The sequence below is a fragment of the Anneissia japonica genome, unplaced genomic scaffold, assembly GCF_011630105.1.
Source record: "Anneissia japonica isolate Jap-2015-1 unplaced genomic scaffold, ASM1163010v1 scaffold287708_len1499824_cov190, whole genome shotgun sequence".
Classification (NCBI taxonomy): Eukaryota; Metazoa; Echinodermata; class Crinoidea; order Comatulida; family Comatulidae; genus Anneissia; species Anneissia japonica.
The window spans coordinates 1,120,792-1,138,067 of NW_022752295.1; the positions used below are offsets into that span (position 1 = coordinate 1,120,792).

Sequence of the window (17,276 nt, forward strand, 5' to 3'; positions counted from 1 at the left end):
TGGGGCTATTTTTCCGAGATGGGCTTCTTTTCGAAAGTAAGCCAATTGGGCTTCTATTCGAGGTTTTACGGTATTAGGCCTATACAACTATCTGTACTACAATTATAACTTTATTTTTTCCCATCACTACACACCCCCCTGCCATGTTGAAAGAAGATGGACTGTTTCATCCAGAAGAAAGGTAAACCTAACATTTTAAAATATAATATCAAATGAAAAGGACCTACTTTAGGTGTGCTATAAAACAATGAATATTTTGTGTTTCGTACAATGGAAAATAATTTCATTCGATGAAAGATTGACTGTTCCATTGCACTCATAATAAACATTCATTATACCAGTATTGAATTGTACATACAACCATATCAGGCCAAACAAAGGGTAAGATACAAAAACAAGATGTACTGTCTAGGAACGATCAATATTTATTGAGTATCCCACCAACAAGTTCATTGGAATTGCTAATGACTAGGGTACATAATCATCATAGGCTATGAAATTATTATTTTTCATTACTAAGTAATAACTACAACCAACCGATACATTTTCCAATTAAGCATACTATTGGATTCGTGTTGGAAATAAGACCTGCATAAGTCATAATTATATCAACGTCATTCTTAATGACTTCACTAAGAGTATTACGGAAACATCACTTTTTAACTATTCATATACGAAAAATGCCACGATTCCGTCTTGACCAACTTGTATTCGTTCTACTGTAGTAGACCTATTCAGGTTCTAACATGACGAAAATGTTAATACAGTATAACAAATTAAAATGTCGATGAAATATATTCTCACACACACTTTTCTTATTCTGAGCTAAGAATTCACTATTCATCCAAGTGGAAGTTATCACTCGATAAAAAAAAATCTTAAAAAAAACAACCAGTTAAATAAAGGGAACATAGAATTAAGTACTTCATGTAAAGTTTACAAAAAAAAAAATGAACATTTACCAACAAAAATGATGCACCTGTTGTAAACATTGGTTGTAGGACTACAGAGTCATAAACAAAGACAATGCATATAAAGAATGCACAGTACAATACCTTGTACTGGAAGACATGGCAATCAAGAGATAAATGCATTGAAAGAAGATACATTTAATTCATTAGAAATGTTATCTTTAACACCTTTTTTTATCTTATTGTAAAACAGCTGAAATGCTGCTTCAATACATGTTTTTAACTGTGAATTCCAAACCTTTTAACAAAAATTTGTTATTATAATAATACAACACCAGCATTTGCATTATAAATTTTAATGCCTGAAACACAATAATTAGAAAGAAAGAAAAATGGTTGTTTGAACCAAAACTCAGAAAAGTAAACACCATCAAATTTTATAAGAATAGGTGTACAATAGGAGGAAATAAAGAGTAATAAATTAACATCGCACATCGTTTCAAGCAAAACTTTACCAAATGCTCTGAAATTCAATTATGCACTTTTAATATTCTAATTAGTGAAACAAGTGTCATTAGATCAGCGTTGAAGAGGCTCAAAGTATTGAAGTTAGTACTCTACGATTCTTATTATAACAATGCCAACACGAATAAACGCAAAGATAATAAAAATGTTTCAAAAGCTTTATAGTAACGGTATACATTGCAATGTATATCAGTTTTTAACTGATCCAACTGATATAAAATACCAACGAGTTCGTTCATAATAATACATCGATAATTGATAGTATAGGTTACATTATAACTATAAGCATATATTACAATGTTGCAGTAAAACGAATATAAATTAAGTGACGAATTTACACATACTTTGAACATGAATTTCATATAATTGAAAAATATTTACAATACAATCAAAATCGCAATTCCCCCTAAAGAAAGCCAATTTAACACCTGAGGAGCGTCAGTCGCATTTAGCATCCTAAGTTTATGCAAATAATGCATTTTCTGTCTATTACAAATAGAAAGCGCTTCATTATCAAATCTCAATTTATCTGAAATGATGTCATTTCAACCAGATATCGATAATGGGTTTGAGATGTTAAAACAAGGATGAGGCTCAGTATGATTCAAATAGAACGCTGAATTATTCAGCAATTACGTAAGTCCAACAATGGTGATCTGAATTCCACAATATGTATTACCATAATTCTCTAAATATTATTTTCACATATATCAAAGGTTAATTTTAATTATTAAATATTAGTTTATATCTTAAATGCCAATTCTCAATAAACATACCCATAATATATAATCATCCATTAATCCGTGCGTCACATGCTGTTTTTTGTTGTAAAGAAAATATAATAATGATAGTTAAAAGTAAGCCTATTAAAAATGATTCATAAATATCACTAAAATTGTGTAGATTTGAAACTCAGCAGATGAAATAGAACAAATAGAAATGAAGATTTGGGACTTGAATTTGACACAGTACACAGTAGACTACAGTAGCCTACACAGAAACAGTTGGAAAAAAATACATTATTTATGAGGGTGCCATGGTTTGTTTTCTTATTACCAGTGACATTGATTATAGCACTAATAGACCTTTACACTGGAATACTCAAGTTGACGATAACAACACCCAATAGGAATGTATGAATACTGTTAAAGTATGCTACTACTTAGGCCAAATAAAAAAAAATACAATCATTATTTTTCATTACATCATCTATTTTGGACAATTTTTTTCTAATTTTGCAATGAACACAGCCATAACAATCTATCAGACGTAAAAACATGACTTTTTGTGGCGGTAGTGGGTGCTTTTAGTAAAAAAAAATGGTCTTATCTCTCATCTTTAAAAATAAAAATATCTTTAACTAGAACATGTTTTCCTTTATTAGGCCTGGTATGATACAGTATCAGAAAAAAAAAAAAAAAAAAAAAAAATATCATTATTACTTATGCTACATATACTGTAGTTACAAAGTTTATAAAGTCAGATATCTCTTTGTAATAAATCTGTACAACCAGTTAAGTAGAAACACAAACCCTTGTTTTTGAAGTTTGAATAAAAGCTGACACTTCAATCAATTAGTAAGTAGACAAAAGCAGTGAAGCAAACTATATTATTTCCTTTTCAAATGTGAACATAATTACCAAGGAGAGACCTACATAATATTGTTCTACTACTAGACAACTATCTATTATTTTCAATGATACTCTACAGCATCCATTTTGTTCATCATACATCACAACTACTGGCCTGTAATCTGAGAATAAACTGAAATAGAAATGTTTATCTTTTTACCTCCAAATTACAACCCTTATTTATTATATTTCTGTATTGTTTTTACAAAACTCCATGATTAATATTATAAAAGCAGGTGTCAATAAAAATTTAAAAATTAAAGTATAATTAAACTGATTGTCACTGGTAATGTTCCACATTCACATAATACTGAAAACATTTGGAATTTCTTTGAAACAGCTGCATAGCAAACAGAAAATGGGTTTAATTATGCATATTTGTTTCCTAAAACATATAGAAATTTGCATGGTGCACTGAGGAGAGTGGCTCCAGGGAAACCCCTTGAGACCCTGTTGGCACCACCGCTGACATTGCGTGTAGCATACATGCTAGTAAGTTCCTGTATTAAATAACTCATGAATTATCATTTAAAAAAACACAGAATGGTAATGTGGCACATTATTCCTAGGCAGCCTTAAAAAGAAAGGACTACATTTTATAAATTCTTTTCATGGTAAAGGCAATTTATTATAAGCATTATTGGAATGACAACCACACACGTTTTATTGGAAAGGCAAATGGAGGAAGAGAAATTTAGTATCGAATGATATTCTGCAATAAAAGACAAAAAAAAAAGCGCTTAAAATCAATCCAGTGAATTTATATTGCGCAGGATATCTAGAAGACAAATTGTACTCTATCATACATCTTATGTCTAGAGTGTAAAAAAGCACATTGACTATGGCACACAATAACAGTCTATTAACAACTGTTGGTAGGCACTAAACAAAAAAACCTACAGCTTTAAAAGACTTGGGAATGAAAGAAATTAATACTATTATTATTAATAACAATCTGAATCATAATGATTATAAAAATAATAATATTAATAATGATGATGAAGATGATGATGATGATGATGACAATGAATATGATGATGATTATGATGATGCCACTAAAATTATTTGTAAAATACTTCAAGTCCAAGTAACAAATACACACATCAGTATTTCTTATACATTATGTTTAGATATTGTTTAGAGTGCAGTGGTAATTAACAACACCTGGTGTATCAAAAAAGTGTTGTTTCTATATTATTTTCTTTTTTATACATTTAATACTATTTGTCTATAACAAGTCATACACCTTTAATTAAATAATTCAATATTTCCTTATAATAGGGTGAAGTATTGCATACAAACCATGCTCTTGAAATTGTAATATAAAACAGATAATGAACTGAATAATGCTGCACTAATAATATGTAATTGAAATATCACTTACATATCATTAAACTGCTTCACCTATAATAGCTAAATATCGCCAAGTTATGGCCTCAAGGCACATGGTGGCCATGATTGTTTAATTTTTGTGATTTTGTGAAGACAATATTTAAAACCTATGAACCAATATTCATTCAGTAGTAAACATGTGTTACAAAAGCAGTTCATTTTACATAACATCCAAAACATTCAGTTTTTACTGGTTTCTAATCATGCTTTAAACAATGAATCAGAAATAAACATCTGGATGATTAGATTAGTTCAAAAATTTATAAAATGGATTAATGTACAATACTCTATGTGGTTGTCAAGTAAGAGTTCTTAAATAATCCCAGAAAGGCTGCCTATTCCGTGTATATTTTCCATTTAGTACTTGGTGTTTGTGCTAATAAACCACAAGTCACAATATTTCATAACGATTTCATATCACATTCATATATGGGCATGATACGGTATCATAACCATATATGGAGAAATCACAGGTTTTAGGACATTTGATCCTTTACATGGTGAGTGACTGACTGCTGGATGGCAATTAAATATAATTTTTGTAAAAAAAACAATACAAAAGTGGTTTATTGGTTCCACTGTAATTTTAAGCCTATATTTTTCCACTTAAAAATAGTATACAAATATTGACTGCTCCTGAGGTGGATGGTGAAATCTATTGCCCTGAGGTGGTGTAGAGATCGTAGCCTATCTTCCCGAGGGCCGAAGGCTACAGGCTCACATCACAGCGAGGCAATAGATTTCACCGTTCTCCGAATCTAGAGAAGTCAATATTTGTTTTATATACCTCATACATAGATTCTACGAGGAGTAACAAAGTACTTACAGTGTACTTCCTAGCCTAGCCTTGAGGCCTACTAACTAGGCGATCAAAGAGTGTGTCTAGCTCTTCTTGGCTCATTTCCTCAATTTCAACCCATCATCTTGCAATATGTGTCAACTATTGACCAAACATATTTAATTTGTCTTTTGGTGTTTTTGCCTCCATAATTATTGGTTATCATCTACTCGCTGGTCCGTGGCACAGTCAAGGGCAAGTCTCTTTCGTTGTAGAGGTTGCAGTGCCCTCTACTGTCAGCGCGATGGTGGGGCCTAGAGTTTGTACCATGCAACAGGTTGAAAAAGTACTACTTTTCAGGGGAATAATATTTTCTATTGCCTGCTTCTCAACCAATCAGATGCCTAGAATATTTGTAAAAGGTATATAATAGCCTATAAACTACAGGGCAATAGGTAAACGTTTGTGAAATCTGAGTGTATATTCTATTCATACTGCTATACAGTGTGTATGTAATGTTGGTGCAAAGTTCATTACCAACAATTTGTTAATTCATATTACTACAAACATAAAGTTTAGTCAAACTTCAGTATAATAACTGTATCTACTCAGAAGCAAAGTTTCAAAATTAGATCCCAGTGGAAGCATGTATCTACTCCTCGATATAATTCACCTTATTATGATGTAATGGTATCCCATAATTCCTCTCTTTGAACTTTGAAATCTCAAACCGGATTTACTCTCACAACTTACATGTGAGACGATAACTAAGTGACTAAAGCCCTTGCGGCAGCAGTAGACACAAAAAACTATATTCACACTCAAAGCATATGCCTAATTCTAATAAAAATGTCTATTCACACTCATATCCGAACAAAAAAAAAAACCCCAAAATAGTCTATAATGACTACAAATTGATATTTTGATTTAAGGAATGTATTACCAAAATCACACAATCTGACAATGCAATTAAATCTACACAAATTTGATTACAACATTTTTGACCAATTTCTTTTTTTATAAACAAAATTCATATAAAATATCTAGAAATACCTCATCCGATCCCTTCCATCTTCATGGGAATAATATTTTTTCCTGATATTTTTAGTACAGTATGTAGCATTCCTCATTTTGTTTGTTTACACATGGACAATTTTGTTTACTGAAGTCTGCCTGGTACTATTCTTTATTGCCTCAATAGATAAGCCACTGGGCAAGGGGGTGGTGAGAACTTGGATAGGGTTTACACATAACTATTATACTTAGTCTTTCTTCAGTTCAGTCCAAAATAGAAAGCAGACGATTGATACTCTCTTCGTTTCTGGCACCATTTTCCTCATACACGCACTGTTCAGGTTGGGTTTCTGCACCATGGTACAGTATCTAAATGCCAGTGACAGCTTCATTCTGATATTCAAGCATTTCAAATTTGCTAACATTCCAGCATTGTCTTGATTCTCTCTGGTGTGGTAGGGTCATTCAGATGTTTTGTTGTGTACCTAATAGAATAAAAAAAAAGACATTTAATGTACCCATCAGCTATTATCATTCTTTTAGTGTCCACAAACACTGACTGCCAGAAAAAGCTTCTGGGTCATTTACAATGAACCAGTGAGTACTTATTCCATTTGTCTCTAAAAGATACTACTAGATACTAGAAGAACTGACACTGGAAGGCATCAGACATCTGGCCACAAACAGACAGAAGCAAAACTGATGGTCACAGGGATCCCAAGTCTCTCACAACTCGTAGGAGTCTGCCAGAAATCGGGAAGGTCTCCCACACTCCCGCAAGCAAGCAAGAATCTCCCAGAAAATAACCCATCTCCTGCAAATTCATAACATTTGCATGTTTTCACTGCTTTATTATCAATTGTTTCACGGAAGTCAGTGCCGATGGTTATCACTATGCACAGCAAAATAAAAATGTTAAGGAAGCTCATTTAACCAGATCTCCTGGAAGAAGTGACTTCTTCCAACTTGGGACCCCTTTGGTCACCTGTACAGCTTCTCAATAATGACTTTTCTTTTTGCTGTTCAGAGCCTCTGGAGTGTATTGTTGTTGAATTGGTTAAAGGAATCAGCAGGATCTACTAAAACACGGAATGGTATATCCTAGAATTACCAACACCTACCTGTTCTGCAATTTCATAAGTATTGCCTAATAGTGCTTTGTATATTCTGATGTGGTTTTCAGCAAAACAATTCAACATATATTATATCTTAATTACAATTATCTTTTTCTAAGATCTGTGTAGTTTAATTTTGTCTGTTCATGTAATCATTACCTTTGTTTCTCCTGCTTTCGAATATTCACCATATTTTCATTTTAACTTGCTGATGCCTACTGTGTCACTAACAATCACATCTGTTTTTTAACAACTTACTGAAAAGCTAAACCTAAAAGCATGATGTTTTATTCCCCTCGTCCTTTATTATCTAATACCCTATTCAGACTACACTCTCTTGCGATCAGTTGCGATGTAATTGGTAGTAATCCAAAACTGATTACTCCCGATCGCAATCAACGAACGCATTCAGATCAATACAAACAAACTTTACATTCTAGGGCCTAGGCCTCCGGTGTCTAGGCCTATGTTGCCTGACCTCAGTCAAACAGTTCCTGTGGAATTCGTTGTGATTCGTTGCGATCAGATTCTGTGGTAATCAGGAGAAATAAAGATTGTAGCACCCAATCGCAACGGGTAACAATTTCGATATCGATTACATATCGACTACTATAGGTGAGCTTTCACACACGATTTTACTTTGCGATTGGGTGCGATTAGGTGTCGCAATTGCTACAATCGATCGCAATGCGATGCTAGTCAGAATGGGGTATACCTCATGAAGTACTGTAAAGCCCATTACTTGCTATTGAATAAGAATGAAATAAAATTTTAAAAGTAAGTAGCTGGTTGGTAGTGCACATAGCGCGTGCGTACAGTCCTTTGATCTTTACTATGGCATCAACAGTTATAATCTTTGATGTGCCGAGATGTGCGTCCTTTAGTTGAATTGCCTTGGTTTACTGTAGTACATACCTTAATGCATTAAGTAAGCCTTCTACTTTAGTAGCAGGTTGATCCTTTAGTACTTTTATGCAGCCCCTAATCTGAAATAAGATCATTAGGAAACAATTATTCTGGGAATATAATAAACTTTCAAATTCTCCCCTTCAACTAGATAATTTTATTGAGATATCTGGCTCTGTATGGTAACTTCTGCCTGCCAGGTCTACATACTTTAAGACCCACAGATGACCTAAATTGTGTTTGTGTTGACTCTTTGGTTTTTATGTACTTTTCTATATACTGGTCTAGTGCTTTTCTTGTATAGTTTTTCTAGTATAGGTAAGACACAAGCTACTAAAATGGATTGAGTGACTAAAGGTTTACTGATTGACTGAGTGACTAACTGATTGATTGAATTATCATGTGACTGATTGAATGGTGATTGAATGGTTGGTTGTTTTAAAATTGATTATTTGATTAAATGACTGGCTGATTAAATAGTTAAGTGATTGAAAGATTAATTGATTAATCATTTAATTGATTGATTGATTGAGTGAATGAAAGATTGTTTGATTTAGTAAATGATTGACTAAATATTGATTGAATGCTGACTTAGTAATGGATTGACTTAATGATTTGGAAATTGAATACTTGTTTTTGTTTTGTCAATTTATTAAATTATTGATTACATGAGCGAAAATGCTTTAATAATATGCAAGGGGCCCAACATGGATTATGGACCGTAATTACATAAATTACCATTATAATATTTACAGATTGCTTCGTCAGCAAACTATAGACTTTCGCAACTGTGTAGTTCTTTCTGGAAATTCAGCTTTTCGTTATCGCATTGTTAGCCAAGCATTTTTCAAATAAAACATGTGTTTGTGTATAAAAAAAAAAAAAAAAAAAAAAAAAATATTGATTACAGTATTAGGTATTTTTTTAAATAATAATAATAATAATTCTGGATATATATACTGCCTCACGTTGACACAACCTCGAGGCGCTTAATAGATTAATAGACTGACTAATGTGATCGGTTGACAGATTAATTGATTGAACGATCAAATGAATAAATGATATACAGTAGTGACTGATTAAGACATTAAATGATTGAGCGATTGTATCACTGATTAACTGATATCATAGTAGTTTTTTCTCAAGACTTGAAGCCACTACAAAGCTTCAAGATTTAGCTTGTAAGTGGAAAGTATAAGTAAAAACACAACTTACATCAATTGGGGCACGTTTGTCAAAAGCTCCGACAGGATGAACATGATCAAATAGAATAATGGAGCCAACCATGACACGAAGACAAAACAACAAGGTATCATCATTCTGAAACCTTGATTGATAATCCCTATAAAAATATTATTTATTATACAAGTATAAATACATATTATTCAAAATATAAATATATATCATAATCAATATATTATATTTTAATGCAATAAAAACATTATTGATATTCAACTAAATTATTATTTAAAGAAAAATGTATTATTGTCATGAATATTATTATTTATAGCTGATCAAGCAGACACAAAAAAGGCTTATCAGTAATCAATAAATATGCAATTATAGTCATGTTCTGAGGACTCTATAGAGGCTGAAGGAGCCATTATTTCCTGAAAAAATTCTGAAGCTCGCAGGGCTAAAAGCAATTTATGACACTATTGATATTATCAGTCATTTTATATTTCTTTATGAAAAAGAAACTAAATAATAGAAGTATTAGTTGTGAATTCTTAATAAAATAATTGTTCTGACATTTCCTGATGTCCTTTTTCATGAAATTAAGACCTCTCTAGTGGTCGTACTTAGAAACATCTTCTAACAGAAGTCCAGTTAAATTTATCATCAATCAATTTGTTCATTTTGTAAGAAAAACAATAATTTAAAAAAAAATCATCTATCAAGGAATTTAACTTACCTATTGTCAATCATTACCTTACATACTGTTGCCATTGTATGTAATAAATCTGTGGTGTTCTCGACTGGTAGAGATTTTGACTAAAAAAAAAAAAAATTAATTTAATTTTTTTATTTAACAATATCGTTTTCAACAATGATTATTTTCACACCTGCTATTACTTAACTGTGGTTATAAATAGTCATAGTTAAAAATTATAATGTAAAGCAATTTGAAGTGGCAACTAGTGACAGCTCAAGCTTCATTTATAACTAAATTTGATTGGATTGGATTCATTTAGAGCGACCACCAGGATAACCCACACAGTCTGAAGACTTATTCCCAATGGGGTCCTCCTGGTGGTGACTGGCCAGTACACCAGCAGACAATCCCATACTTGTTGTGTAAAAGTTTACTGTGTTCATTGAGAATACAAAATGGGGTAAATAATATTATTGGTATACTGTTATTCATTGAAAACAAAGCCTTACAGTAAGTTTGAAGGATGGTTATGGCAACCTGTCACATTAAAGGTGAAAATAAGGAGATTGATTTAAAACATACCTCTACAACAAATCTAGCTGTAACAGTACTGAGGGTGTTGAGCATTGGATTTGCCTGGGCATAGAACAGTGACATTCTATTTGCCATTTCATTACTAACTGCTAATTCGGATTCATCATCATCCTGAAACCATAACAATTAACAAAATTGAATTACATTTAGAAAATATATAGACCCTAGTATACAGAGTACAGTGGTGCATCTAGGGGGTGCAATCCCACTAAAGTAACTCCCACCTCACCTCATTGAAAATTGAAGCACAAGAAATCACACTCACGAGCTAGTGCCCCTTTACTTAATCATCATTCGTTCCCCATCAGCACCCCCCCCCCACTTAAAACTCCTAAATACACCACCGACGAGCTAGTGCCATTTCACTTAATAATCACCTTCGCGCCACTCCCCCACCCCCAATTTCAAGACTAAATACACCACTGGCTGAGTATGCTCAACGATTGGATGTTTTGAAGTCTGTAAAAGTTACAAAAATAAGAAGGGAACTGGAGTAAAATCTACTCCTATACCAACTACTCAGGTAGTTGTTATTTTTGGCACATAATAAAAATGAGATGTTGTCACAGCCTTATAATTCATACAGTAACACAATCAACAGTTATTCAATAAACGATGACAATTTGTCTAAAAAGTGGAGATGTTGCTTTACATACAGTCATGCAAAGTATAAAAAAATGGTTTAAACGAAGGCCACTGTTTGATAGATATAAACCTAAGTATAATTTACTAATACAGCACTCCATTTTTGTAATTATTTAGGTTCATCATAAGGTCAGAAAAAAAAAAAAATGTTTGTTTGCTCTCCTCCACCCACCCCTAACTTACTAAAAAATATAGGGGCAGAAAAACAAAAAAACTTTTTCCTCCAGCCCCTTTTTATGATTTAAAAAAAAAGAAGGGCAAACAACTTACTTTTTTTTGCCTAATTTGGTTATTATAGATAGTGCGAGTTATATAAATCATGCCTTTTAATGTTTATGTTAGACATTGGGGAAAATGGTTCATTCTCTCTCGCTTCTTATTACCTGGTTTACCATCTTCTTTCTGTTCAATGTCCTCCTATAATAACTAAAGTCATTCTGAATTGCGGGATTGGTCATCTGCAGAAGAAAAAAAAAAAGCAAATGTTAGATCACTCTGAACATGACAGTTTCAAAAGCTAGTTTACTAAAAGTTCAATCAATAAATGTGCTCATATCCAAAAAAAAAAAAAAAAAAAAATTATCTTATATTTTTTAGCTATGGCTCAATTAATAATGAATAAATATATTTGAAATTTGGAAATAAAAAATATACATTAAAACATTTTCTTTTATAGAATATCAGGCATAGCCATTCAGGAAGAAGTTTCTATCACATATAAATAATATTTTAATTTCCTCATAAATAATGTGCTCATATTCAGAAAAAAACCCATTATATTATATTTTTTAGTTATGGCTCAATTGTTAATGAATAAATATTTGAAATATGGAAATAAAAAATATATTAAAAATTTTCTTTTACAGAACACCAGGCATAGCCATTTGGGAAGAAGTTTCTTTCACATAATAATATTTTAATTTCCTGACAAATACAGGAGAATAGTGAAAGTCAATGAAGAACAAGGTTCCTGTACGAGGTTTGGCAATAATCACAATATAATAATAATTATTATTGAGGTGTTACTATATTATATACTTTTCCTGATTCTTATGTTGTATTTTTAAGTTTGTCTTCACCACAGCTTGTGAGTGCCACCATTTCAAGATGATGTGTCGCAAATGAATAAATAAACTATTTCCAGGCTGAGCTTGTTTTGCATGGATAACACATCAAGCTGAGCTCGTTCTCCAAATGTGTTTGTCTTGCACAGTTGAGTTTGAAATGTATAAATATGTGGCAGGAAGTGAGGTTGTCTTCCACCGTGTGTAGACTACGCTGCACAGTGGCGTAACTATAGCAGGCACCGTAGCTAGGTGATGACAGGCTCCTGTGTAAGATTAATTTACAGGCCCTTTGATGTGAAGTGTCAACTGAGGCCCATAGCTTGAGTTACGGTTGGAAGTCTGGCGCTATTAATATCGTTGTCACATTTTCAATGCACACAGTCGGACAACAGTGTCAATGTCTATAGTTAACTGCTCCCTGGGTATGATCATTACATTCTCTGTCATGAAAATCTCATACAGTGTATATACAAAAAATTAAGTTATATGCATGCACCTACGCGGAAAGCTTAACCTAAAATATTGATGTTTTATGTTGTTTGTTAAATGGTTGTTAATGATATTACTGTACTTTCTAATAGTCCAGTCTTTAACTTCTAAACAGAACACTTTGTCATGTAGCTTTACACCTCAGACCCACATATATTTATGTTTCCTCATTTGTAAACCATAAGGAAGAATTTTGATTGAATATTAATCTCATTCATCCAAATTTTAGGAATTCCCACCGATGTATGAATATTACACTCTAATAATATGACCACAACATAAGGAAGTCCATATTTTAAACACTTTATATGTTCAGAATAATGCAGTACTGAGAATCCTGATGGTTTATCAATATCATTTACACATGAGTTGAATGGCCGAGCGGTTAGCAGGGGCGCCACTAGCTATAGCCATAATATCGGCGCAGGTTCGAACGGCACGCTTGCCTATGGTTCTTGTGGTAGAACAAGCCTTCTCGGATAAGGACTATAAACCGTAGGCCCAGTGTATACAATGGCTCGTGTGCACTATAAAGAACCCTGTACATCCTTCGAGACGAGTAGGGGGATACCCCGGTGTACTGGAACAGACAGTCTCTGTGGTGGACAACGAAAGTTGCTGGTACCGGGCTACCGGGTAGCACAGACACAAAGGGACCTTAGGGGCGAAGAAAGTCATTGATCGAGTGCCTAGTCCACATATCAAGCGCCCTGAGCATCTTACATTAGATGGATATGTGCGCTATATAAAACTACACTATTATTATTATTATTATTATGTTATATCCAATTTACAAGAAAGTATGTTTTATGCATGCACCACACGGAAAGCTTTATAACCTAATAATCTTAGTTAATAATAGTAGTCTAGAAATGTATCTTATGACTACAACTTATATTTAAGTTGTAACTTATTCTTTAAGGAAAGAGATAATACTTTTATTTCAATAAATGTACTATGGCCAAGTCAAACATACTAGTATTTTGCCTCCACTGGCTGGGAAAGTAATTAAATATGCAAAATTTTCTTCTGTGATTGGTTGATTGCCAAGTGGATATAATGTTTTGGTGGATGGATAAAAATGCGTTTCTCTCATGTCTAAAAATTATTTGGAGTATATACAGTATCACTTCCCATGATAGATTACATCCACAGAGAGCCTAAGTCAAAATCTCAAAAATGGATAAATGGAAAAATTGCGTTTTCCCGAATTACGACAGACTGAATAGATAAATTTTATTTTACTGTATAAATCACAGAAAATTATAAATGTATATTCAGTACATTCTCGACTGTCATGGAAATGTGGACCTTATCAAATTTGGTTGCATTGTACCACCTAGCTATACATGCCTGGAAACTTTACATTTTACTCATACGCTTATATTACATTTATATATCTTCTCAATTCCTCAGTTTATTTCTTTTTCCACTTCCAGTGCTGCTTGATTTAAAATCCCATACCATAAATACTGTTGCTCTTCTTCCAAATCCTTATTTCATTTTTTTCTCAGTGTTTGGTGGTCATTTTTGACTTTTTATGAAAAGTGTGTTTGTTTATGTTTTAAATTCCAGGTCTACAATGTCTACCCACTCCAATGAAGACCTTTTTTTTCACAGCATTCATTAAAATAATGAAATGATAATTAATTAATTAATAATTAATAATCAAAATAATTGGTTTTAGCTTTAGAGTGATTTTAAAATACCAAATTATAATAAAATTATATATGCCTTTCAATAGGGTTATAAGAATCAATGCAAATGTATATATCCTCCCTGTGATTAATTTTTGAAACCATACCCTGTGACAAATCAAAATAACAAAACAGAGTTAATTAATACACAATGCAAGAAAGTATTGCATTTATTTTGTCTATATTTTTGTCTTTGGTTAAGATACAATGGCATATCTGACAGAAATAGTTGGAATCCGCTAGACCACTAGGCACTCCAATCACTTTAAACTTTTTATATTTTATCTGTCACTCTGACCTTCACCATGTCGAATGTTTGCATTCGCGCCTGATGTTAGCGTGATGTTAGTAGCCTAGTAATGGTATCGAAATTATGTACATCAAGGTTACTCAAGCTCTCAATTATGGGAGTTTCAAAGTGCTGGAGAAAGGAGCGGTGAAAATGGTTCCTCTGCGTTTATTCTTTATTCTAGTTATTAGGATATTTTATGGTTTCATCCCATTTCTATAGTTCATTTTGAGTAAAGCACTTAGAAGCATTGTTTTGTATTAAGTGCTCTACGGTACAAGACTAACATTATTATTACTATTTTCAGATAAACATGCCAGATTCTTTTCAATATTGGCGGATGCAAGTCCCGTAAACTTCAGTATGTGAATAGGCTACAATTTGGAGGTTTTCATTCTGTTTTGTCTTCTTTAATTGAGTTTGAAATTTCTGTTTCTATTGTATATTACTAAAATTTTCCCAATCAGGAGTTGGATGAATATTGTTTAGAGTTTTGTTTTCAATATAAGTGTATTTATTTCATTAAAGTTTGGGATCATGTTAATATTTGTTTTTAACTGATAAAAATAATCTGTTTTAAATTTTCAAATGTGTTTTTCTGCCATGTTTATCGAATAAGTGTTTTATATGATCACAGTCATACATATATAAAACTAATATACAATATAATTGCTGACATGGTCAGTCAATTTGCATGCGTCAAGGGCCCAGACTGTACTCTTGAACCAGGGCCCCTCACAACCTAGTTACGCCACTGACACTGCAGGCAGCTGCAAGTGTATTACATCAATAGCAGTAAACTATGGTGGTGTAACTGGAGTGGTGCGGAACACTAAACAGGGCGCCAAACTGAGCCTGCATAAAAATTATATATGGCTTCTTTTTTTTATAAATTTTTTATCAAGCAGCTCAGATTTTTTTTCCAGCTCTATACGTGTGGGTGACAGGCAGTTTTTTGTGCACATGTAAGTAGCAGTGAACTGAGAAATTTTCTTCAAGTAAACAAGGTTTTAATCCTTGGTATATTTACCTTTAAATCATCGAATGTAAGTGTATAGTGAAGAATCTCTGCAAACTGCTTAGCGAGTGCTTGTTGTGTTTCAAGATGTTGAGTTGGTGACATTCCATCTGAACACAATACACTTAAAAGTTGCTCTACAACATGCTCTGAATAAAGACAAACGTTAAATGATTAAACAACAAAATACTTGTCAAATGTTATCAGAATTTATCAAAATATTGGTTTACGTTCGCGTAAGTTGACATTCGTTTGTGACACGTTCGTAATACGTTTGGCATACGTTGTATTCATTAGCTGTTCGTTGGGGTATGCTGAGGTCGATTTTAATTTTTGGACATGTTCAAAATTTTGAATGTATGACAACGTTCTGCTACATACACTAGTATACGGTGAGCATTCGTTGTTTGAACGTTTCGCACGTTGGGTGCACGTTGGTTTACGTTTTCTGTTCGTCCGTTGTTCGTCCAAACACGTTCAAACCCATCTGAAACGTTGCCATAGCAAATGCATAATGTATTCATAGCGTTTGTCTAACTAATGAGTAACGAATGGCCAGCGAACACTCAGCGTATACCGACCTACATCAACGTTTACAAGGCGTCAATACGTTAAACATACGTGTGGCATTCGCTGGGCATCCGTTGGGTACGCTGAACATTCGTTGGGCGAACGCTGCGAATGCGCTGTCCTTCGTTAAATGGATGCTAGTTGTACGATGAGCATTCGTTTCTCATTCGTTGGGCGTTCGTCTTTCACGCAAAAATGTTAATGTGTCCCCCCTCCCATTAAAAATGTTTGAAGTAAAAAAATCATGCTCAAGCAGATGAAAATCACCCATGATTCAACTTATTTTGAGAGTTGGTGTCTCTCACTTAATCATCGAGTTCCCCCCCCCCACCACTGCCACTTAATCAGTGCCCCTCACCCCACATTAAAAATGCTTGAAGTAAAAAAATCATGCTCAAGCAGATAAAAATCACCTCATATGATTTACCTTATCTTGAGAGTTGGTGCCTCTTACTTAATCATCGAGATACCCCCCCACCCAAAACCACTGCACCTTCGCACCCCTTCAGTTCCCCCATTTCAAGATTTCTAGATACACCACTGTATCCAAGATTATCATAATGATTATTGTATCCATCACAATCACCATCTTCATCATTGAAATACAAAAGTGATGCTCTTATCAGAAAAGTCTCTTTATCAGGCTTAGGGAGTGGATTTGTTTTTGATCGTGACAGGAATTGAACCCAGGACTTTGGGATTAGAAGGCATGCATCTTAACCGCTAAGCTATTCAACTCCACTAAAAATATAACTATTA

General features: G+C 33.2%; 1 protein-coding gene across 1 annotated transcript in view; it reads right to left on the minus strand.

Annotated features, from left to right (window-relative positions):
• Positions 1 to 402: 402 nt before the first annotated feature.
• Positions 403 to 17,276, minus strand: part of LOC117122282 (protein FAM49B-like) — a 30,493-nt gene continuing 13,619 nt past the window's right edge. The window contains exons 5-11 of the mRNA XM_033267826.1: positions 15,960 to 16,096; positions 11,771 to 11,845; positions 10,731 to 10,853; positions 10,188 to 10,267; positions 9,488 to 9,614; positions 8,282 to 8,352; positions 403 to 6,736 (exon numbers count right to left, since the gene is read on the minus strand). Coding sequence (XP_033123717.1) covers positions 6,670 to 6,736; positions 8,282 to 8,352; positions 9,488 to 9,614; positions 10,188 to 10,267; positions 10,731 to 10,853; positions 11,771 to 11,845; positions 15,960 to 16,096 — 680 coding nt within the window. The 3' untranslated portion in view covers positions 403 to 6,669. The remainder of the gene's footprint in view (positions 6,737 to 8,281; positions 8,353 to 9,487; positions 9,615 to 10,187; positions 10,268 to 10,730; positions 10,854 to 11,770; positions 11,846 to 15,959; positions 16,097 to 17,276) is intronic.